Source organism: Triturus cristatus, chromosome 1_1, assembly GCF_964204655.1.
Source record: "Triturus cristatus chromosome 1_1, aTriCri1.1, whole genome shotgun sequence".
In the NCBI taxonomy this organism is placed as follows: Eukaryota; Metazoa; Chordata; class Amphibia; order Caudata; family Salamandridae; genus Triturus; species Triturus cristatus.
The window spans coordinates 905618199-905641048 of record NC_140579.1 but is presented as its reverse complement, the minus strand read 5'-3'; the positions used below and the strand labels follow the sequence as shown (position 1 = coordinate 905641048).

The window sequence follows — 22850 nt, the reverse complement described above, 5'->3', positions numbered from 1 at the left end:
TAGAGGAGGTATACAAAATTTTGCCTTACCTGCTCCATCAGTGAGCTAATCTAGCCAAGCTTGAACATGTGTGTGGGGCAATATCAACAAGAACTCAATCTTTAGAGGGTTTATTTCACAATAGTGAGAAGCCATCCATACTTGCTGCTGTTTATCAGAATACTAATGGACCTCTTCCGGGAAAGCTCAGTGCCAGAGCCTGTTGTTTTTGCAGGTTCTGCTGCAGGGGATCTCCAATGATAATCTTAAGTACTGCACATTCCAACCCATGTGGGAGATCTCAGGACACTTCCTTCAAATAGATCTTCTTTAGTTTTTCGTATAATTAAAAATATTTATGCAGCCTATAAAGTGGGCTATATTGACAAATTCTTTTAATTGACTTTTAATATACAGTCCAATTTTTTGACACCCAACATTATTTGACAAGTGCACTTTTAGACCAACTCCCCAACCTGAGTCCGGAGGAGTGTAACCTACATACCTCCTGTGTTGGGGATGGAGTGTATTGCGGAGCTGAACCTGTTCAAGCCAGTGTGCCTCTACGAGTTTCCTATGTGGTTTTTGACACGGACCTACCTCTTTCATTGGGACTTTTTCCATTCTGCTACTGAGATTTGCTTTGAGAGTCGAGGTTGCAGCCTGCCACTGTGAAGGCGTTCACTGACACTAGCCAAGCTAGTTTTTGGCTTTCATCTGGATCATCTGCAATGCTTAAAAAGCTCATTCTTTCTCTGGCAAATCTGAGGGTGTTTTCTTCACTGAAAGGCTTTTGCATCAGGCTTAAATACTATTTCAGCATAATTTTGAAAAAAATCATCCATATTCGTTTGTGGTGTAAAATGCACAAATTGGCATATGAATTTTGTTGCACATTTGCTTAAAGCTAATATACCTTACAAATCGTTATTGATACATAATATATGAGCTATTGGTGCGCTAGCAGAGCAGTGCGTTATTGTGTGCAATGAAATGCTGAGTAAAAGATGCATAAATGTGTGAATATAGAAAATGGAAAATGAATGCAGTGAGGGGCACATAAGCAAGAAAAACCAAAGTGCACAACACATAATATACATGTGGCCACTGTTTCCTTAATTTGCCAAACCCTAAAATGTGTATTGAAACTGATTCCAAAATAAACCGTATGGTGGGGCAGGTCTCTGAGTAGCTTGTTTGAATTACTGAGTCCTCAGTGTTTTCTCCGTAAATATTCCAAATACACCCACCTTCAAAGTTGAGGGATTTACTTGCTATAGATTAATATTTAAGAGTATGAAAGAAGATCCCATGATAGAAAAAGAGAAAAGATCTTGTCCTCCACATTGGATATTTAGTTAAACAACCCACCTCTTCCTTGCTACTCCAAGAACAGTTTTGAAAACTGGTCCATTAGATCCTTGGTTTGACCTTCTCACAAAAAAATACTACTTAACCGACACTGCAATGTATTCTAGAACAGTAAAGATTATAGATTCCAGAGCCAAGTAGCATCCACATTCTCCTTCTTCCTGTTTTATAAATCGGGTATTAATTGGACTCTTAAGCTAAATGTATTGTATAGTCCTAAATTGTAATTCACGCCTTAAAATAACAGAAATATTTGAATTTAGAAATACTCCTTTGCCCTTGCACTTTATACCCAGGCTTGTGTTGAAAAAATAAAAAAAACTGTTTCTTTGTCGGTTCTAAGTGATTCGAGCTTCGAGGGATGGTAAGGTGTGTAATCCTTGTGTTGAACGTTTGCATGATTTCCTGTCAGCAGTGAGTATGATATGCAGACACCGGTCCCTTAGGACTGTGGGGAATTAGGATCTTTCTTTCTTTCTTTCTTTCTTTCTTTCTTTCTTTCTTTATTTATTTATTTGATGAGTTTTATATAGCGCTGGCTAGACCCGGAGGTATCAGAGCGCTTTACATGAGAGTTACATATTGTTACAAGGTTACATCAGAAACAATTTACATCTGTAAACTAGGACGTTACAAAGAATAGAAAAACGAGAATATGAGAGGGTAGATGGTGAAGAGAGAGAGGGGTAGAAGGCAGATCCGATCACAGACAATAGTAAGGTGAAACAAGGCGCTGATCTGATGCATGAGTCGGTCGGGGGAATGACGAGACCGTAAGATGTCGGTTTCAGCTTCAAAGACCCCAGGTACCTCGCAAACAAAAATGGCGGCAATTGCAGGTAAACACAAATCGGGTTAAATAAATATTCCAAAAAAGAAAAAAAAAATACCCCACGAGTAGAGTTGAGTTGGGGCAGCTCCCAGATCTATAGTCAAGGAAGTCAGAAGGCCGTTGAACACCCACGACACATCGGCAGTCCGGTGATAACAGCGAAGACGAGGGAGCTCAGGCAGCAGCCTCGTAAAGGAAAAGGCGGCCATGGGGGTCAGGCGGCCGAGGGAAACCAACTCTGAGATCAGGAAAGCCGCGTCGCGGCACTCTTGGGGTGGCTCTGACGGGGGAAGACACGAACCACACAACTCTGTTGAAGCCCCGGACTAGGTGCCAGCGGGATGCCAGGCAGCAACAGCAACGGACCGGCCTGCAGGCCAAAGCCAGATCTCCTCATCGCATTCTCGCCTAATTCTTTGCTGCTGAAGGAAGGCGGGCGGCCACGTGTCCCAGAAGCAGTCCCAGTGAGGCGGCGCAGGCAGTCCGTGAATCGCAGCAAAGCCAAGGTCCAGAAAGGAAGAGTCAATCGGCGGGGCCATGGTCAACGATGCAGTGAACAAACAACTGGCAGACCCACAGTAGCTCACCGGGAGGCGAAGGAAGAAAGGAGAACCAGCGAAGAGAGGACGAGCACTGAGATGCCAGCCCTCTTCGTTGTTTATTGGCCCCTAGATGTTAAAATCGATCCCACTGTTAGTTACAGTTTATAAAGGCTTTAAATGACCCTCGTTCGGCATCTGTTCCCCTCATCACACCTCTCCAGTCTTCTGTTCATGTTTTTATCCATTGCTCACTAGAAATTATCAAACTGGTAAAACCTTCATACCAGTCTTCATTCCATCCTTGTGTTAAAATATTGTGGGGTTTTTTCATGTCTGGTTAAAGTGTTTTGGATATGTCATCAGCCATATGTAATGCAATAAATCCTAAAACAAAATACAAAGATGTAACCCATGTGCCTGTTGGCCCCCAACTGCACTCCTGTTGCCCTCGCTCACCCATGTACTTTTGTGTCTTCCACTCCGCATGTTCCTCTTTTCCGTCTGTGCTTGGAACAAGAGCAATGCCAGAGGTGTGTCGGGCATGACCTGTGCCACAGGTGAGTTCACATGTTATGAAGAACAAGGGAACCCAAATAAAGTTGGTCAGGGACCTTGGGTAATCAGTTATTTCTAAAGACAGTGGTCCCTAGACAAGGATTAATGAGAGCAAACAATAAATGTAGACCCAATAAGTACTATATTTTATAGCTGTCCAGCCGAACAGTTGTTTTAAATATATAGTTGCTTAAATATACACAAAGTTCAGCAAGAAACAAAGTGGGACACAAGCCTGTATCCAACTTAGTGGGAAGGACGTACAACATGAAACAAAAGGGCTCAGGCAGAGTAAATTGTATGAGACACATTTTGGTAGGACAAACAAATTATAGTGGAGACCCCATTACCGGGTGAGTTCACATGCAGATTCCAAGGCACTTATGAGGAATGGAAGGGATTTCTAGTTTTCCCAGTTCAGCTGTGAGTAGCACAGGCAGTTCTTTACTGTTACATTGCATTCTGGTACATGAAGTACTGTGGAATAATGGGATAAGCAAAACTATACATGCTCCTGAAAACAAAACTTGTGACTGAAAGTACTACTGATTCGAATTAAAGCAACCATCTTGGACTAAATAGCATCTTTGTTTCACGTTTCTTATCGCATACAATTTTACAATTGTAATAAAGAGAGTGCATTAGGCCTTAAGTTAAACAATTTTACATATGAAATATTGAGTAGGATATTCATGTACACTTAAAGACGCGCATCGCCATCTTGGGGTGATTTGTTCTTGTTTATCACGATCTCAAACCCCAAAACGAGCAGATAACATGAAAAGTGTGCTTATTGAACAGACACTCCTGCAAATAAAATGCTGAGTTTGAATTGGCTCGGTTTGTGCTGTGTGTGGCTCTTTCTACACTGTTGCTTTATTTACCCCGGTACTTGTAGTCTTGTATTGAAAATGCATTGGAACAACAGAGATACCAGAATGCAAACAGCTTCAACTCCTTGCACGTGATCAACTGAGATCAGTGATAAAAGCAGACGAGGTGACTTTTGCCAAGCCGGAAATGTATTTATTACCTTTCTGTCTTCTAGATCCAGCAGGTTTGCCTCCCTGATTTTATGGGGCCGCTGGTGGACATCGACCTTCGGATGACCTGATGTAGTTCACTGATCCATTTCAGGGGGCAATGAATCATCGTCATGGCTAGGAAGACATTACAGCTAAATCGATATATAGAGAAAATCTATCGACCTAATGAATGAACCGAGCCCGCCGGCAGGAAAAGCAAGCATTGGCAAAACTATTCGGTCTCGCACACAAGAGCTCTATTGACTTTGTCAATCATTTTTTAGCCAATTGTACAGCAACATATCTAAAGTAAAATAAATAAATGGTAAAAAGTGCTATGACGCAGTCAACACTGGCTGGTGTACAGTGCTTTTTGCTTTACTTTCAACCATGCTGCAGCATGCCATAGAAAACATTGACAAAGCTAAATTGATAATCTATTGGCTTTTTAATGTTTTTTAAGTCTTGTTGTACAGCTGCATGGCTGCTGTGCAGCTTGGTTGAAAGTTTATACTTTTTTAAAAAATATATATTTTTAAGCGCTATGATGTGGCCTGTCTTGACTGAGTCATAGCATTTTTATTTATTTTTGACACTTTCAGCTATGCCTCACAGCAGGTGAGCTTTGGTACAGCATGGCTAAAAATATTGAAAATCCGATAGATCTTGCACAGGCGAGACCTGTTGGCTTTGCCAAGGCTTGTTATATTTAGCTGTTTAATTTAATGTCAAAACATTTCTTGGCAGATGACACCTAAATTGTCATCAATCTAAAGGAAGACCCCCTCGAATTCAGCCTTGAGTCTCCTGCCATACTAGCAACCATTGCTTCACGGATGAACTGCACAATTTCCTAAAACTCAACCCGTCAAAAGACAAAATCCTCCCTGTTTTCAAACCCATCAATCTTTGGAATTCTCCCTTTTGAATAGCAAAAATAGGCGATTGCGTCCCAACCGATTTGTAATCTAGAGGTCCAGATCAACTCCATATAATTCTTGACAAACAGATCTTGAATTTAACAAAATTTTGCTTCCTGCAAATTCAGGCATTGAGACTCATTGTGTCTTTTGTCTAATTTTTCCCAAAAGATTGTGACAAATACATTTGTTCAATCACACCTAGATTGTCATCTCAGCGTGTCTGGGCCTCCCACAAAAAGCATTGAATCGCCTAAATTTCAGAATACTCTTGTCAGAGTAATATTTCATCTCATATGTGACTGTCTTTAAAAACATTCGCTAATTAGGATGAGGAAGTACATCGATTTTAAATGTGACCCTCAAGCTCAACATCTCTCACAACTCTGCCCCTACATATCTATAAAGAAAATACAAAATTCATGTCCCTACCAGACCTCTTTGATAGTCTAACAAACCCAGCTTTGAGATTTTCCTAGTTCAATTAATTGCAGGTCTTGGGAAGTTTTTCTTTTTGGTCTGTCTTATTGAAATGGATTCCCACCAAGCAGATTTCCATTGTGATTTCTCTGCTTCATAATAATGGGCCTATTTTGCGAGTCAGTTACCTATTACCGACTCGCAAAATAGGGTTTGCGAGTCCCTAATAGGAAGGGGCGTGTTAAGTGCGTCGCCCTTGTATGTAAGAATGTTTTACAACCAGGAATGCGGTCACAAAACATTAGCAGTGATAATCCCCTTCAAGTTGGTGGCAACCCATTTGCAAATGGGAAGGGGTCCCCAAAAAATGTGGGCGCTGACATTTAAGAGCAGACCGTGGTCCCACAGACCACTGCCTAATATTAAAAAATTAAGATAGGTTGCATTTCAAAAATAAAAATGAAAAGCTGTTTTCCTGCATTACAAAACAAATTGGTTTATTTAAACCGCAATTACAAATATGGTGGTCTGCTGACCCCAGCAGGTCACCACCCTTGTGAGTACAGGCCATTCCCAAGTGAGACCTACCTCATGAATATTTATGAGGTAGGTCTTTTTGCGACCCGATTGGAATTGCAAACTGTGTCTCAAATACTTCAGTACATGGGTATTTGCAATTTCCTAATTGTGAATCGCACAAAATTAGCAATTGGGAAATCATAAACTGACTTTTTGGTACATCTGGCTCTTATTTATTCCTCTCTGCGTTGCTACTTCGCTATTCTGACCGAGCGGTTGACTGTGCGAGGCAAAGCTCATTTCTTTCTTTTCAATTAATTGAATTCATCACGAGTGTGTCACCATTGCATTCACTCGGTTTTTCTCAATTTTGAAATTGCATTGTTGCTCACGGGACTCCAGCCTACACCTTGGACTGCCTTTTTTTTCCCAGTCACCCAACCTTCGTTTCAGTACTTTTGTCCTATCCTGCCATTATATGTACTTGAGTGTTTTCAGCACCTCGGATTAGTTGTTCTCAGTTTTTAATTGTTGGTCATGACGATGCCCCATCTGTAACATATGGGTCAAAACATCGTCGTCTTTGTGGCTGAGAGTGACTTTCATTGATTAACCTGTTATGTGCAGGAACCCATCCTTTGCGACTATTCTGTTTGTCATTGCCAAAATATTGTGGTTGGAGGACAAGGTCTTCATTCAGTCGCCTCGAGCCACTCAGGTGGGAAGTAAGTTTTTTGTTGCAAGTTGGGCCTTTAGGTTACAAAATCAGCAGGTAACTTCTGTCACAGCTCCATCCTCTCTCCCCAACTGTCCCTAAACCCTAGCTTCCACTCCAGCCTGCACACCAACCTTCTATTACATCTCTACATTCATGACAGCAGCTCAGAGATGTAGGCAATGATGGGGACACAGGATTCCACAATGACTCAATGTGCCCTCTTTTTTCATGGCTGCCCCCACGTTTTGCTAAACTGCTGATGTACTTTGATTGTGCCCTGGGCTCCGGCCAAACAGGTACCCAGGGCCTATGTTCTTTCCCTAAAACTGCATTGAAAACAAAACCCAGTTGGCACTCTGGCCACAGGTCAGCCCCTTGTATATGGTACCACAGGTACCAAGGGAACAGTAGCGAGGGATGGCTTCTTAGGGCTGCAGCACCTATTGTGCCACCCTTAGAGGCCCTGTACCTTTACACACACACTGCCTTTGCAGCCTGCGTGTTTTGGTGCAGAACAAATTTAAGAGTCGACATGGCACACATCCCTGCGTGCCATGCCTACAACCCACTGCCCTGGCATAGATCAGCCACCCCTCTAGCTGGGTGTACTATACCAGCGGTGAGGGTACAGGTGAATGAGCCTTGTACCCCTACAGTGTAAGTGCAGTAATGCCATTAAGAGTATATGATGCTGGGAGTTTGTCATTACTATCTCCTCAGCACCATAATGGCTACACTGAAAGCTGAGAAGTTTGGTATCAAACTTCTCAGCACATTGAACCCACCCTGATGCCAGTGTGGGATTTAATACAATTTGCACACACAGGGCATCTTAAAGATGCCCCCTGAAAAACCACCTACCACGAGTGTCCAGGTTGAGTGGCTGCTCACCAGCTGTCGCCACCAGACATCTTTCTGGACTCCTGGGTCGAGAGCCTGCTGCTCTCGGGGGTCTGAAACAATGCACATCCTGGGACGAGGTGCCAAGCCTCCTTCCCCAGGATGGGCAGGGTCCACGAAGAGGCTTGCCGCCTTTGTGAGCTTCCACAGGCCTTTTTTCTGCTTCCAGGAACTGCCCCCCACCGGTTCTGACCCCCACTTTAGGCGGGAGAACCGGCGGGAAAACCGAGTGAGGAAGGGAGGTGTCTCCATCTTTGCCAACCCCACCCCTCAGGTGGGGGAGGCGAGATGCAGCGCAACTCTCAGTTCCTTCCATCTTGCTGATGGGGGGGACCCAGCCAACCAGAGTGAGGGATATGCCCCCCTCCCACTGGAGGGTGGGATAATAGGGGGTGTACCCACCCCAAGGAAGGGACAAATTGGTCTCAACCTTTACTTACCTGTAAAACCCCTAAATCTAGTATTTAGGGGCACCCCTGAACCTTGCCTCTTCAGACAAGAACCGACCAAGAAGAAAAAGAGGACCGAAAAGCCATGCTGAAGCTAAGAAAAGGAGGACGCCCACTGACTTGGCCCCAGTCCTACCGGCCTGCAGAAGCAAAATCCTGGTATGTCCTGCAGCCAGTAGCCTCCATAACCCTGAGGACCTGCCCTGCCTTCCACAGAAGACTGTTTCCCGGGAGCACCTGATTTGCTCACCCACGGACACCGGCTCTGGTCAAATCCGCAAGTCTGCGCCACTCTGCACCCGGTGCCCACAGCCTGAGTTTGAGTGTCCCATCAGCACGAAGAGGTCTCTCCGGCGTTCCTGTCCGGAGATCTAGTGATCTCTGACCTGCCTCGACTGTTTGCACGATGCCTGCAGTCTTTCTGGAGGATTCCCCCCGACCGCAACTGGTAGGAAAACCCGACGCCTAAAGACACCCCTGAACCCGAAGTCTCACTGCCTTGGGTGGCTCAACCAACGGTGTCCCAGCATCCCCAGGCATCCCAACTTACCTCTCCAACCAGTGGTCACCTCAGGAAGATCTTCGTCCCCAAGCCTGCAGTCTGTCAAAACCAGAGAATCCCCATTGACACCAACAGGGCACCTGACGCCAAAACAGCACCCAGCCTCTGCTGCAGGTGTACTTTGGGTGCTAACTCTGATCTCTCTTTGCCCTGAGCCAAACAGCAGGAGCTTTGCTCCCTCAACCCTGAGACCTGCTCGTAAGCAACCCCCAACCGGTGGCCCCCTGTCCCCCATTGGATAACATTGGGCCTCTGCACCCGACTGCCCTAGTGTCGCTGAGGGTACTTTGAGAGTGCACCCTTGACCCTGGGGGAACTTGTTCTAACCCCCGAAACTCAACCCCAAAGAACGAGTAGTTACCTGTTAACCGATAACTTCATTTCTCTCAATAGGAATACATTGAATGTTTTCCTTTGAAACATATTCTAAATGTGGAGTTTATTTGTATGAAAACCTGAAAAACTACAACTGTGCAGAACTTATTTTACTTACCTTTTCTCTATGAAATGACCCAGTGTGATATCTAGGCATATCAAACGGAGTAGAAAAAGTTACTTAAAAAGTAATCTGAAAAGTAATTTTGACATTTTAACTTACCTGTATTTCAATCATCTGCATTTGAACCAGCATTCAATTGTAAAACACTGCATACGAGTTTGGAAAGCATTTATTTCACTTACCTGTGCCACGCTTGGCTTGGTTCTAGAAATAAAATAACTTAAAAATAATGTTTTTATACAAACAAAATTGGTCTGAGTTCAGTCTTTGAGTGTGTGACATCAATTGCAGATTGAGTGTGTACAACAAATGCTTAACACTACCCTCTGTTAAAGATTTACTGCTCGCCCACACTACCACAAATGGAGAGTAAGGTGCTGTCTACTTTTACCTCTGCCTACCTTTGGGGTTCCACTGGATTCTGTGCACACTATATCTCATTTTGGTATAGTATATACAGAGCCAGCTTCCTACACTCAACAGAGTCACTTAAAGTGCATTTGAAGATGTCTGGAATTCCTGAATACGAGCAAGTGGGGATATTCATCAGTCGGGTGTCATACATGCCAACATGGAGAGTAGCTTTTCTCTGCCCAAAAAGAGGGCACGACCCTGAAGAAGAGTACTCACCAGAACTCCCTATAAATCCATACTGCCTAGGGCAAAGACTGTATCTTATGAAGGACAGGCACATAGCCAACAGTAGATAAAACCAATGGGAACCAACAGCTAGAGGATCGTTCATGACTTTAGTCTTTACTCTAGGACGAGGTATGGCCTCAAAAGCAGACTGACTTTGAGTCACATAGCACATTGCGATTTTGATGAATATCTGTCTTGATAGTAAGTCTCGAAGTCTGAGTGCATACAACTTTAGAACTCCTGAATGCCGTGAAAAACCTCTGACTCAAGGTCCCAAGCGGAGGAGGAGACACATACTAAAGAACAGTCACCAGACATAGGGCAACGAAAGATGGACTTTGTCCTGACACATGTCACATTGCAGGAAGTTCCCTGAGAAGTTGGACTTCGACACTGCAAGAAAGACACGAGAATGACTTTTTAGAAAGCCTTCTCTCCAGAGCTGAGGGCCTTTCCCATACCAAAGAGAGCACCAGTTCAGACACCAATGCATTCACCTCATACAGGCAAACTCGAAGTCTGTAGATCTAGGTCAGACATAATTAGGACCCAGAAAAAGGATGAGAGCTGGATGATGCTTATAAAGGATATTGTATAGATGAAGAACACAGCTGAATATAATTTTAGAATATCTTCCACCAGAGGAAACTAACCTGTTTCGGACTGGAAGAGGAGGAAGATCTCGAAATAGAAAATTATCCTGTTCTAACCTAAAAAAAACTCATCAGTTTCTGCCAATGCTAAAGATTGCTTAAAAGCACACACTGTTTGAAACACCAGGATGGTCGCACCTAGGGGGAATAGAAAATTTTGAATCCAGGTCCATTGTTAATCAGGGGCCATGTACTCATTTTTTTAAAAGTAGAACATTCCATTCCTTTCATGCTAGGCCCAGAGACGTACCGCCACCAGACAAGGCAAGTAAAAAGATACTGCATGCAAAAGTGTGAAGTTTTGAGGAGTTATTCAGTGGTGTACTGCCAGATCTCAAGTGCTACTAAGCCAATATGACAGACGTCACTGGGAGGCACAACCTCTAGAATAGCCTCCTGATCCTCAAAGAGCACCGGAACTTGAGCAAAAGGGGAACACAGTATCAAACACAGAAGTATAAAATGCATATAAGATGTGGTAGATACAGACTCTTGGTGTGTTAACACCAGCATAGCGCATTTCAGGTGTTAGTCTTGATATCCAGCAACACCTGGTAGGTAAGCAATTCAAACGTTAACACCTCTTTGGTTACAAGGTCGATAAAACGTTAGGAAAGAGAAAACGATGCAGACACTCTTGAATGTATAGGTGTACTTCAAATCTTTTTATATTGAAGTGAAAGATGGTTCAAAAGCAGTTGTATATTCAAGACTAGGTCCAGCTACTAACAGAATAGACCCAGCTGGTGCATGCTCACCAACTCTTTTAAAATAGGGAATGTTTCACAATGAAGATAAATTGCTGGTCAGCTGGCCATAGGGTAATTTGTTGCTCCTGGGCTGGTCTGTTGGCACTTGCCATGCAGGGTCTCAAGTCCGCTGAACCTTAGACAGGTCTTCCTGGTGTTAACCCCTCAGGAGGAGTTGACCTAAGTCCAACTACTCATATATGAAATTGGCCCTTCTGCCTCTCTGCGGGACACAGGAGCAAGGCTTCAAGCAGGAGTTTCAGAGTGAGGATCAGTAAATAGTAAGAGCAGCAACGTGGCATAAGTTTCACTCCTGGTGAGTTGTCTTCCCTAAACTTAGTGAGCAGGCCCGCATGGTCCTAATTAGTTAGGAAATGCTGTTGGAAAGGGCCAGTATGTATGCTCGTGAGGATAAGGCAGGAAGCCAGACCAGCAAGGGGTGTGCTTTATAAGGTCAACCACTGCTTAAATATTGAAAATGTACATCATCATGCCCTGCACCGTTCTCTGGGCCCGAGTCAAGAATTACAATGTGAACCAGTTAGGACAGATCAAAGTGGTTTGTGATCTCGTATACAAGCTAGAGCTCTGCATCTGCTCCTGGTGCATGAAGACCTGCAGCAGCAAAGTAAGAAGGGGATTGTGAGATTTCACTCGAGCAGGAGGTGGCCTGCTCTGAATAAAGGTATAAGCTTACGACTCCCTCCTCCCCACATCCATCAATTAGAAAAGATATCAGGCATTGGAACATGAGAGAAAATGTGGAGACTTGCTTGACTACCATGGGCAACGCTAGCTTCCCCAAAGGAAAGCCACCATAATGTGAGGCTCAAGTGGATGTTGCATTCAAATCTGGTATCCAAAAGTACACCTTCCCCTCACTCCATCGTCATACTGCCTCACTCCCTGATGGTAAGGACTCCAGTTATGTAGGCTGATTGAACCTTTCTCTGGGAATGGCAGTAGGCATCTTTTCCATGCGAATCCAGGCTTCTAGAAATGCTGTTTACCGCTGCCAGTCACATCTTCACCTATGTTGAGTAACCAATAGCTTTCTCAGAATCTGGAAACACTTGGGGCGTTCCTCTGTTACCAAAGTACTGTTTTACGATTAATGACGAAGAAAAAGGAGGTTCAACTTAAGTTGAACTTGGTTAATTTTCTCCTTCACTGAAGGAAGAACTTAAGCTAAACTAGAACAAGCATTGTCAAAGCCAGTAGGTCTCGCTGTTGTCTGTATGCATATGTAAGGGGCACACAAGTGCATGACTTGATCAGACTGAACTAAATGTTCTCAGAAGATACACTTTGTTGTAAGTGTGTGTATTTTATCGCTGACCTTTTTTCTGATTGCTGAGATGATTCTTACTCATCTGAACCACCAGGTTTATTTTTCCATTGTAACACTCACAGGGATGTATTGTTTGCCATATAACTGATGCCTGTCTTCAAATTCTGATCAGTAATAATTACGCTGTTTTACTGCCTACATTGGGTACTTTTCAGTTATGTAACATAGTGACAATGGTTATCCTTTGCAAATATCAACAAGGCCTCCTGCTGCCAAGAAGTAATTAATGAAGAAAAAACCTTCTTATTGGAAATCCTTGAAATTGTAAGTGCATACGAAAGCCAGAGGATTGCATCTATAACGTGATCAAGCCTATAAAGCAGCCAAGCTGTATACATACTCGATATTTATTTTAGAAATGGTTGAAGGAAATGGAATAAAACCATTTGTTTAATAGACTGAAAATAAATAGGTCGCACTGCCCTACAATGTCTCCTCTTACCATGAACGATTAGTTAAGTGTGAATGAAAAGTATGTCTGGGTTAAGAAGTTTTTAATCTTCAGAAATATGTTTATATAGCTGTATTAAGTGATTGTGCAAAATGTGTATATTTTTTATATGCGGCTGACTGTAGATTGTCTATTCATTAAGCAAAGTTAAATACGTAAAGAAAAATGAAATTGTATTTACGTGATTTTCTCCCTTTGTCGTCTGGATTAAGACATTGAATAAGTAAAAATTGCAAGATATCAGCATTTTTAGATATTTGCAGTTAACTTCAACAGATAGCGAAGCCATCAAAAAATGAGTAAAGGGGTAGAGTCAAAGGCCAATCTTAGTATAAGTTAAATTATTGGTAACGGCAAGTCTCCCTGACTGCTAAAGCTTTCAGTAGAGACCTATACAAATACTGACCAGACAGGAGAGCACAGCAGTGCAGAGGACTTTCATTCCAGCATTTAACAATTGAGAAATCTTTCTGCATTTGCTAGTGTTCCGGGCTTCAACCAATATAGAAAAACAGCCTTCAAAGACAAACGAAGCAGGAGAAAAACCACAAAAAGCGGTGCAGTATATGAATTGCTCTTGTCCAAGATATGACACAAGTCAAAAAGGCAGGAATTGTGGGGACACCGCTGTTTGAGTCAGGGGACTATATTCAATGACAAATTTTATTAAGAATCGGAAGAAGAGTTAATGTGTGTATATATAGTGGGGCTAAGGACAGGAGGCAGGGTAGTTCCAGTACGGTCATAAAGTGAAAATACTGGAAACCTTTTAAAGGAAAAGTGAAATGCGGCGTTTGCATTAAAAGAACGTTACTAATCCATGTATAGAATGAATCTAAATAAATGTGATACAAACTAAAGAATTGTACATGATATGCACTTAAAAAAAATAATTGACAAAAACCTCACATAGAAAGGCAGTTTTAAAAACCAGCAGATAAGAGCTGGATATGCTATCAAATTCATTCATTCATTTATATTAAAAGTAGTTCAGGTTTCCCTGTTCTCATCGAAGCTTGCACCCTTGGGAGAGGATGTGGTCCGTCGGCTGCGCTGCCGCCTCTAGTGCAGGAAACCAGGGTTCGAACCTCGAGGTCGCGTCCACATCCTGTGATTCTGGGCAAATCACTTAATCTCCCCGTCCCTGAATGTGTAATGTAAATACGGTGCTATGTAAAGCGCTCCAATACCTTCGGGTCGAGTTCGCGCTATATAAATATGCAACAAAAAAACCCAACAAAAAACCTGTCCACCTCTGCTCATTCCAGAGGAGTGCAGGGTCCTCTTCCCTGACTGCCCATAAGGTAATGGCTTCTTTGCTCTCACTGCCACTTGAAAGTAAACAGACTCTATTGATTAAAACAGTATGCGACATTGGACCTGTCCTTCACTCAACATTTATAAATGATAGATTAATTAACTAAATGCCTGGATCACAGAAAATCAATTAAATATACAGAAATCTTGAATTGTAGGTTTCCTTGTATGATTTGTATAGATTTACTGGGATGTTTACAAAGTTAAACATGAGTGTGCATGCAGTCTATAGACGTTTTAGATTTTCCAGTGTATGCCTAACCCTAAGGTTACCCCGTGATGATGGATTTATGTTTAAGGGGCTCCTTACATTTTTAGTTTTTGCTTTGGACACCTCTTTGAGTCCTCTCCTTTCATCAGTTGGCTTTCTTTCACTAGCATCTATCAGCCACTGGTTGGTGAGCGTTTCAGTCGCATCTTGGCTAAGCCCAGTAGAGTATTCATCTCTCATCACTAATGACTGGTTGGATACATTCTTCCATCTCCACTCCAGTGCTTGCATTGAACTTCAAGAGGGAGTACTTTACAGGAATAGCCCTCTCTTTCCACTCCTGCTGGCTCTGTTTAGAGTGTCTCACCCTAATATGCTAATGCCACATGCTATAACGCAATACATCCAGCAATGTCGTCTTTGCAAGTGTGTGCTTCTTTATTTTATTCTATACAGAGAACATTATTTCCCATGGGAGAAACCCCTCTTGTAAGGCCTGCATGTTTTGCACACCCAGTTTACACACTTCCATAGTTGTGGCTTTGTGAGTTCACTGTTTTCAAATTGCAATAGTTCTACTAATCCGGACTGAATTTGTGTTAGCAAATTCAGTTATTTTCACAATTTCAGTGCCACACTTGGGTCCACAGAAAGATTGGAAAACTAGCCCACTTATCTCAGACTGTATTACATGCAGTAATGCATCAGCTGTACAGTTAAGTTGGTACATATAAAGAAAGGGGAAATGTAGTTTCCACGTGTATCTTTCATTACTGTTCTGTTATGAGCTATTAGATATATATATATATATTCTTGTTTCCCTCTATTTCCCTCCAGAAATAATCTTGAATAGGTGACTGGTGATTGTCTCCGTGTCTAAAAGGGTCTCATGGTAGGAGAGTCTCCTGTTTGGCTGCCCCACCAAACATTTTGATGACTACCTCAGATTCCTACATCCACCCTGTTGTAGGTAGGAGTGGTCAGGAACACCAGCCAGGTTGCTGATACCTTGCTGTTTTCCCCTTATTAGCCATCTCCTCAATGTCTCCATCTGTAAATTTCGGGTGCCTGACCGGCTTAAAGAAGGCTTGGTGACCCCTCTTTTGAAGGACAGCCTTTCCAGCTCAGAACTGATCAACTTTTACCCTATCACCAATCTGCTGTCAACAGCTGTAGGAAATTCTTGTGTCAAAGCAAGCAAGAAAACAGGCAGGGCAGGTCCTGCCCCATAAGAAAACGTCATTCGTGTCACACCAGGTATTAGATGTATTAAGCAATAGGACTGACATGCTAGTGTTTGCTCCTGGCTCGGGTATCTCACTTGCTGCTTTATTTGATCTTGACATCTTCGTTTACTGAGGAAAAACCTTTCTAAAAAGTCAGCCACCCATAAGCTCAAAGCCTTCTTAAATATCCATCATCCCTACTATAGCAGTGAGACGGCTTGGTCTTTCATTTCATCATTGAGGGCACAGCTGCTGTGCTTGTAATTTTATATCTGTCTACAGCATTTGACACAATGGTCCACTGGATGCGTGTAGGGTTGTTAACTACTGTGGCAGATGCCTCACAGAAAACAGCAAGATGCTTCTGCTCCTTTTATACACCTGAGGTCTACAGGGTATATTAGGGTCTGCATCAGCAAACTAGACTGTGAGGACACACATGGGTCTGCTGTGTCAGGATTTCTCTTGAATTTGTACTTGGGCCCACTTTTCAATCTCTTCAAGGGAAATACAGATGTACATACAATCTTATGCTAATGACTCCCAGTTTACGTACAATTCTCTGCTGGGTGCTCCACACTTTTACACCTTCAGCAACTGTTCGGTTGACAATATCCAGGTCGGAAATTCCACTGTCTTCATCGTAATACACGAAGATGATCATCATTCGGCACAAATTGAGACTATTCTTAATCCCATTGCTCGACCAAAAATCCTTTTACGTCTCCTCTCAAACAGCAGAGAAGGCCAAAGCCCTCAACTGCATTTTTTATGCCAGTGCCTCCGTGGTGGCACAGGTGGGTGCAGTATTGAGCAGGTGTAATTTCCATTCCAAAAGAATCAGACTTGTTATTCTAGTGCTATCAGAAAAAAATCAGGGGTCTAAACTTTTATTCTGTCTGGATTACTGCAGTGCCATGTATTCTGTACATTCATTTTGCCAACTGGGTGAGCTTCAAGGAACACCAAATGGTGCCACTGGATCTATCACTGGCCTGAGGCAAAGAAATCGTATCTTTGTCGCCTCTAAATCACTAAAATGGTTGCCATTGATAGTTCGCATCATCTTAAAAATAATTTGCCTCTCCTCTAAATGCCTTAATCATCCAATATTTGGTCTAAAAAATTCCAAACTGGGAATTTAGAAAAAAAGATACCGACTTGCCCTGCTCTTAAAAGACAATTTGGATATTTAACATTAGCGCTGTAAAATGTGGGCCTAGCCATCCAAGCTGGATAAGAAGAATTAGAGCATCAGTAACCATTACGATCAAATTTATGGTGGTGCCATGAGGTAATTCAAGGCTGATTAAATCAGGGAAAGGGGTTTTACAATAAGCTCTGTAGGTGGATCTTAATAAGCTTCTCTTTTTTTCTATACTATATAGCATCTCCCCATAATCTCTCCAAATCCGGGAAGTGAGAGGGTAATTTGTGTATTTAAAAAAAAAAAGAAAAAAAAGTTTATCGTTTGCTGAAAGCAATGCAGCATTAGTAATGTAATTATCCATTGGAAAGGAAAGTCCAAGCAGCCACTCCTAAAAACTACCACAGTATTTAGCAATCTATTCACTTCTTTTGCAGCATCTTTGCCCCGTTGTCCAGCATGGATGCTGAGATCGTCCAACAGCAGGCTCCACCCTCCTATGGTCAGCTGATTGCACAAGGTGTTATCCCACCAGTAGAGGATTTCCCAACAGAGAATCCAAATGCCGTAAGTTATTCAGCATACAGCAGTATTTGTTACCTGGAATATATATTGAAAGCTGTTTTATTGATTTCTTTTGGGGTAGTTCAACCTAGCAAATGATTATAGTGGAAATTACTTCCACTTGTTGTATGGTTCACACAAAAAGGGAACACATTCATTTATTTTAGATAATTGTGACAGCATATTTCTGTTCGTGTTTTAGTTCCTGGAAGTAGGTACTTTCCACCAAAAAGGATGAGCATATCAAGGCTCAGTAATTTTGGCATGTTTCTACCACTCTAAATGTTTTCAAATATTAGTTCTACGTCTTGAAACTGAATCTCCACTCCATCTCCAGATTTTGAAACTGTGTGTTCCATAAACTATTCCTCAGATCTCTGTGAAACTAAAGGTAGCAGCTACAAGCACAATTATCATCATCACCATTGATCCAAGCCACATGCCCACAGAAAAGTGCTTTTAGACTTGCAACCTCAGACTAACAGATTTCCTCGGGAAGAATGACCACCATTCAAGACTATACTCTTCCCTTTCTATTTGCTTCGACTCAGACTGTTGCACTTTTATAGGCATGTTTTGACCTCTCTTACTTCATGTTTATGATGTGATTGGGATCTATTTGTATACATAGATTGTGCCTGTGGCTTTTTTAATTTTTTTATTTAAGTCCACATACCATCTTAAGAAAAAGCAACTTATCCTTGGCACCTCAGAGTTTCTTTACTTCTCTTCTATTTGACTCTTGCCTGTCCATCTACCCCCTGCTCACAGTGGTTGTGTGTATCTCAGAATAGCAATAGCTGGTAGGCCAAACGGAGTGCATGTGACACCCAATCTCCCTGTTTGGTTTGATCTATGTTGCACTAGTTTTGTGTGTACATGAATGTTTTTAATGTGTTTGTGAGTGGTGGTAATGGATGGATAACTGCATGATGCGAGTATGCTTTAGAGAATGGATAACGTCACTGTGATAGAATGGTGGCCTTCTTAGCGGCCTTGGGATATTATTGTAATATATCATGGACAACACTACAATTTGAACAGATGGCGCACAATGCCTGAATTGTATCCTGCGTTCTCTGAATAATTAAATGTTCAATGTGATGTGTATTATGATGTACCCCCACATGAAAATCCCAATAAAGTTGTTTAAAAAAAACAAAATAGAATGGATAACGTTTGGGATTCAAATGTAGAAGATGATCATCAGGAAGATGAAGATGAAGTTGCAGCCTCTATAAAGGTAGTTGTGATATCTCTGAATAAAGTGTTTCGATTTAGATGCCCGTACATAGGTTTCCCTGAATCATGTCCTTGTACAGGCACAATTTCGCATTGCCCTTATTTAGGCATAGAATCCCTGTCCTTATTTAGGCATTAGCCATGCTATTTAAATACAGGCATGGCAACCTACATCCATCCATCCCCACGTCACAACGAGTTCTTAGAAACCAGACCCTTAAGCCATCAGGACTTTCGCTAGCTAGGATTATAGATATTTCCAAGAACTCCTCTATTATGTATGAACTACTATTCCTTAGGGGTTCATTCATGACGTCTTCCTCTGCCCGACTTTACGTCAATGCTTGCATTCCTAAGCACCTTCCAGGTATAAACTGGCGCACTGACCAGACGCTGTCATCCCTGCTCGCAGAGAATCCAGCTTCCAGTGTTCTGACTCCCTTCGCGGGGTGTTGGAGTTTGAGATTCGGAAAGAGATTCCCACCCCTCTCATTGTGAGGTATGGAGCCAACTAGAACCTAGAGGGACTCTTGGCACATAAAACTTAGTATATACTATACTAAAGAAAACAGCACCTACTTCCTTCCTTGTACTACACATAGGTTAGGTACACTGGGGTAGAACTATTTAGAAGCATCAGACGAGTATTCACTTTTTAGCCTGTTATTTATGTATGTATATATGAATATATGTCAGCTAAAAGACAATGCTATTGCAGTATTATTTCTTCTTACTGCTTACGCTGTGCGTATTATATCTTGCTTACTGTCTAATGATTGTAACAGCTCATATCTCTTGCACGAGAAACAAGATTGTTCAATAAATCCTTTTATTGAACGCCCGTCTATCTGTTTCTGTGTAACTCTGAAGAAACTAAGCATGCACGATTGACTGAGTGAAACTGTTATCTATTGTTTCCACGATTCTGAGACACGTTCCGATTCTAGGGGAAACAAAGTTGTAATGTGTATGCGGTTGTCAGAAACTACTCCCTTCTTGTTTATTCGAGAAGTTTCTAGTGACCTCTAAATTAGCTGGCACATAAAGTAATTAAGTTTAACGTACTTGATAGAGGCATACTGAGCTTAGTCCTATGCAAAAACTATAGTGTATATTCTTCCAATGCGCAGAGCCTATAAGGGAAATAGGAACTACACTACAAAAGCTGCTTACCATCTCGCTCTCACTCTTCATGCATTTCTTATCTGCAACATGAGCTTGGTGAAGGCAAATTAGATAATCCTGCACCACTGCTACCTAATGTGTCTGTTATACTTCAAGCAAAGAGGCAAAGAGGGTGTGCAGTAAAGTAGTGGGCATACAAGAGGCTCTCAGAACGAGTAGCACACATGCAGCCATTTGCATGCACTGTGTGTAGTATGGAGAAAATTGTTAACGCATGCCCACTAATTTTCGTGTGCAGGATTTTTCACACCCCACTTTAGTGTGAACATCCAACAGACGCGGTCTTCCCCCTCATTCAGATATACCTGGCAAAGAGTCTGTTGGTCTCTGAGCAACACAAAATATCAGTTACCTTATGGATGTCCGTTAGGCCTGGTACTCTGGGTAAAGCCTTCTTGATCAACAAACTTTGTTTTGCTATGCCTTTCCTCGTTTACATCTGGTCTCCAAGATATTTGACTAGCTCCTCCACAGAGAAGGAGATGCACAATAATTTTTTGCGGCATGAATCAGTAAAAAAAACAAATATCCATCACCTCTCCTGTCACTCATTGGCCAGGTCTGAAAAGTCTCCTTGTTTTCGTAAAGGTTTTAAATATTGTTTGCGTTCATAATGAATGTCTTTTGCAATGAAAAAAACCTTTTGATGTCTGCTGGTGCTCCACATTAGCCAATGCATCAGACCACTCTTTGATTGCATTTTTCCACCATTGAGTTTAGTTGCATTGCAGAAGAGCTATATCGTTATTTACTTAAAAACAGTCAAGGATTGGGGGGGTGTGAGTGGCATTTCAGATCCAGATGTTTTTACGGGTTGTTATTGGAAGATACCTTGCATGACAATGCTTATATTTTTTTCAAATGTTATCAAAGTTGGTGCTATGGAAAGTATTTCAAAACCCCACAAAAGTCTAAAACTTTAAATCTTATATTTAGAGTAGCACCATGTGGTGTAATGTATGCTTTGCTCCGGGCCATTTTGACATCTGGGACCATCTTTTAGAAAGTGCCATGGGGCTCAACAGGCGATTGTGACTGCTTTTTGCACTCCTTTTTGAATTACAGATGAGCTGTAAACGCCTATACGAACCCCTCTAATTTTGAGCCTGCGCATTCTCAAGGCATCATTCCCTCACTTGCATTCAGGCATGGATCCATTCTAATGAGGAAATCCTCTGCATCTTCACCATATTATAGCAAGGCAAAGGCAAAGAGGTTGCCAGGAGGGGCACTGTCTATGCATCACATAAATTTAGCACAGTCGGTGTGCTCCCAAACTATGCCCCTTGAAGGGGCAGCCAGGAGATTCCAGAGACCACTAAACATACCCCCTACTGGTGGGTGCAAATGGGGAAGTTTGCCCCACCCATGATGACAGCTGGTAGGTGGATCTATAAGGTATCAGTGGGTTGGACACCTCGCCCAATACTCAGTTTTTCCCTCCCTTTCCCTTGCACCCTTCCACCCCCTCCTCCTAGGGCCTGCAGTGAAGAAAATACATATTTTGCAACTGTGATTAGAATGACTGCTGAGGTCATTGATCTCGACACTATGGAGGTAAAAACTAATGGGCTCACTTAAATCCTTGAGCCTGGCACCAACTGAACCTCTACTGCCCTTCAATGAGGTCCTCACTGACATGCCATAGTTAACTTGGACTAAACCATGCTCTGGTCCTCCAGTCAACTGGCAAGTCGCAAATCACCATAGACCAGCCCCAGGTGACCCAGATTTCCAAACCCAGCATCCAGCTCATGGGAGTTTGATGGTGCTTCAACCACCAATAGTTAATCCTAATGCATTTCCGACTACCTATCCTGACAGATTCCAAACGTATAGAAACATTAGCAAACAAATGTTTAACTCTGACAGCCTTGCCTTGGGGTCAGTTGGCGCCAGTTGCCTCCTTGGATGTTACACCCATGTGCTATGAGACATGGTCGTTGAGATTTTACCTTCATTCCCTGAGGACTTAGGAGTGTCTTTGGTCCAAACCATTGAAGACAACCAGGATGTGGCCACATGCATCATCTGCTCTGGTGTAGACTCCATGGATTGTCCTGGAAGGGTTATCGGAAAGATCATGGTGCTTGAGTGTCACCCATGAATGAGATCCACTGATTTCTTCTTAGATGTCTTAGCATCCCCGATGGTCAAGTCCCTTGATTGCTCCGACCTGTTTGTAGAAAAGGTGGACTCACTCTTGGTTTGAGTTAGGGAAAGCTTAGCTGTGACATGCTCTTTGGGCCATTTGACCCCAGTCTGGCAATCCCCCAACAGTTTAGTCTTTTTAGGGGATAAGCCAAGGGCTTGGTGTATCAATCGTATGAGGCCCCACAGCACAGACATGCCAGCCCTTTTTAAGGTGGGGCTGTGGACCCAATAGATAATGACCTGACCACCCCTGGCAGTGTACATTCCAATCCCCCATCCCTCCGGCAACGGCCTCAAAGCCTCTTTAGTGCACCCTTAGAGGCACACAGCCATCCAGTAGGAGGCAGGGTAGCATAGCAACTTCTTCAGGGGTGGCATAACATTAATTCTGACATATGGATCCTTCAAATTGTCCAATGGGGCTACGCCCTGCCATTCCTTTTTTCCTTTCCTTTCCAACCCACTGCACCTGTCGCCTGCATCACAGCAGCTTTTGGAGGACCATCTGTCTATCTTGAACCAGGAGGTGAAGGCTCTTTTGGCCAAAAGAGCAATTGAGAGGGTACTGACCCCGTAAGTGGGAATTGCATGGTATTGCCACTACTTCCTTGTGTGAAGTAGGTCTTTTCCCCATTCTAAAAGTTCGCCCTCTCAGTGCCTGCCAGCG

At 42.7% G+C, this 22850-nt stretch overlaps 1 protein-coding gene across 1 annotated transcript in view; it reads left to right on the top strand.

Moving 5' to 3' along the window:
* Positions 1 to 22850, top strand: part of LRP10 (LDL receptor related protein 10) — a 240997-nt gene that overhangs the window by 97714 nt on the left and 120433 nt on the right. Inside the window, exon 3 of the mRNA XM_085650709.1 lies at positions 17476 to 17605. Within this exon, the coding sequence (XP_085506835.1) occupies positions 17476 to 17605 (130 nt within the window). The remainder of the gene's footprint in view (positions 1 to 17475; positions 17606 to 22850) is intronic.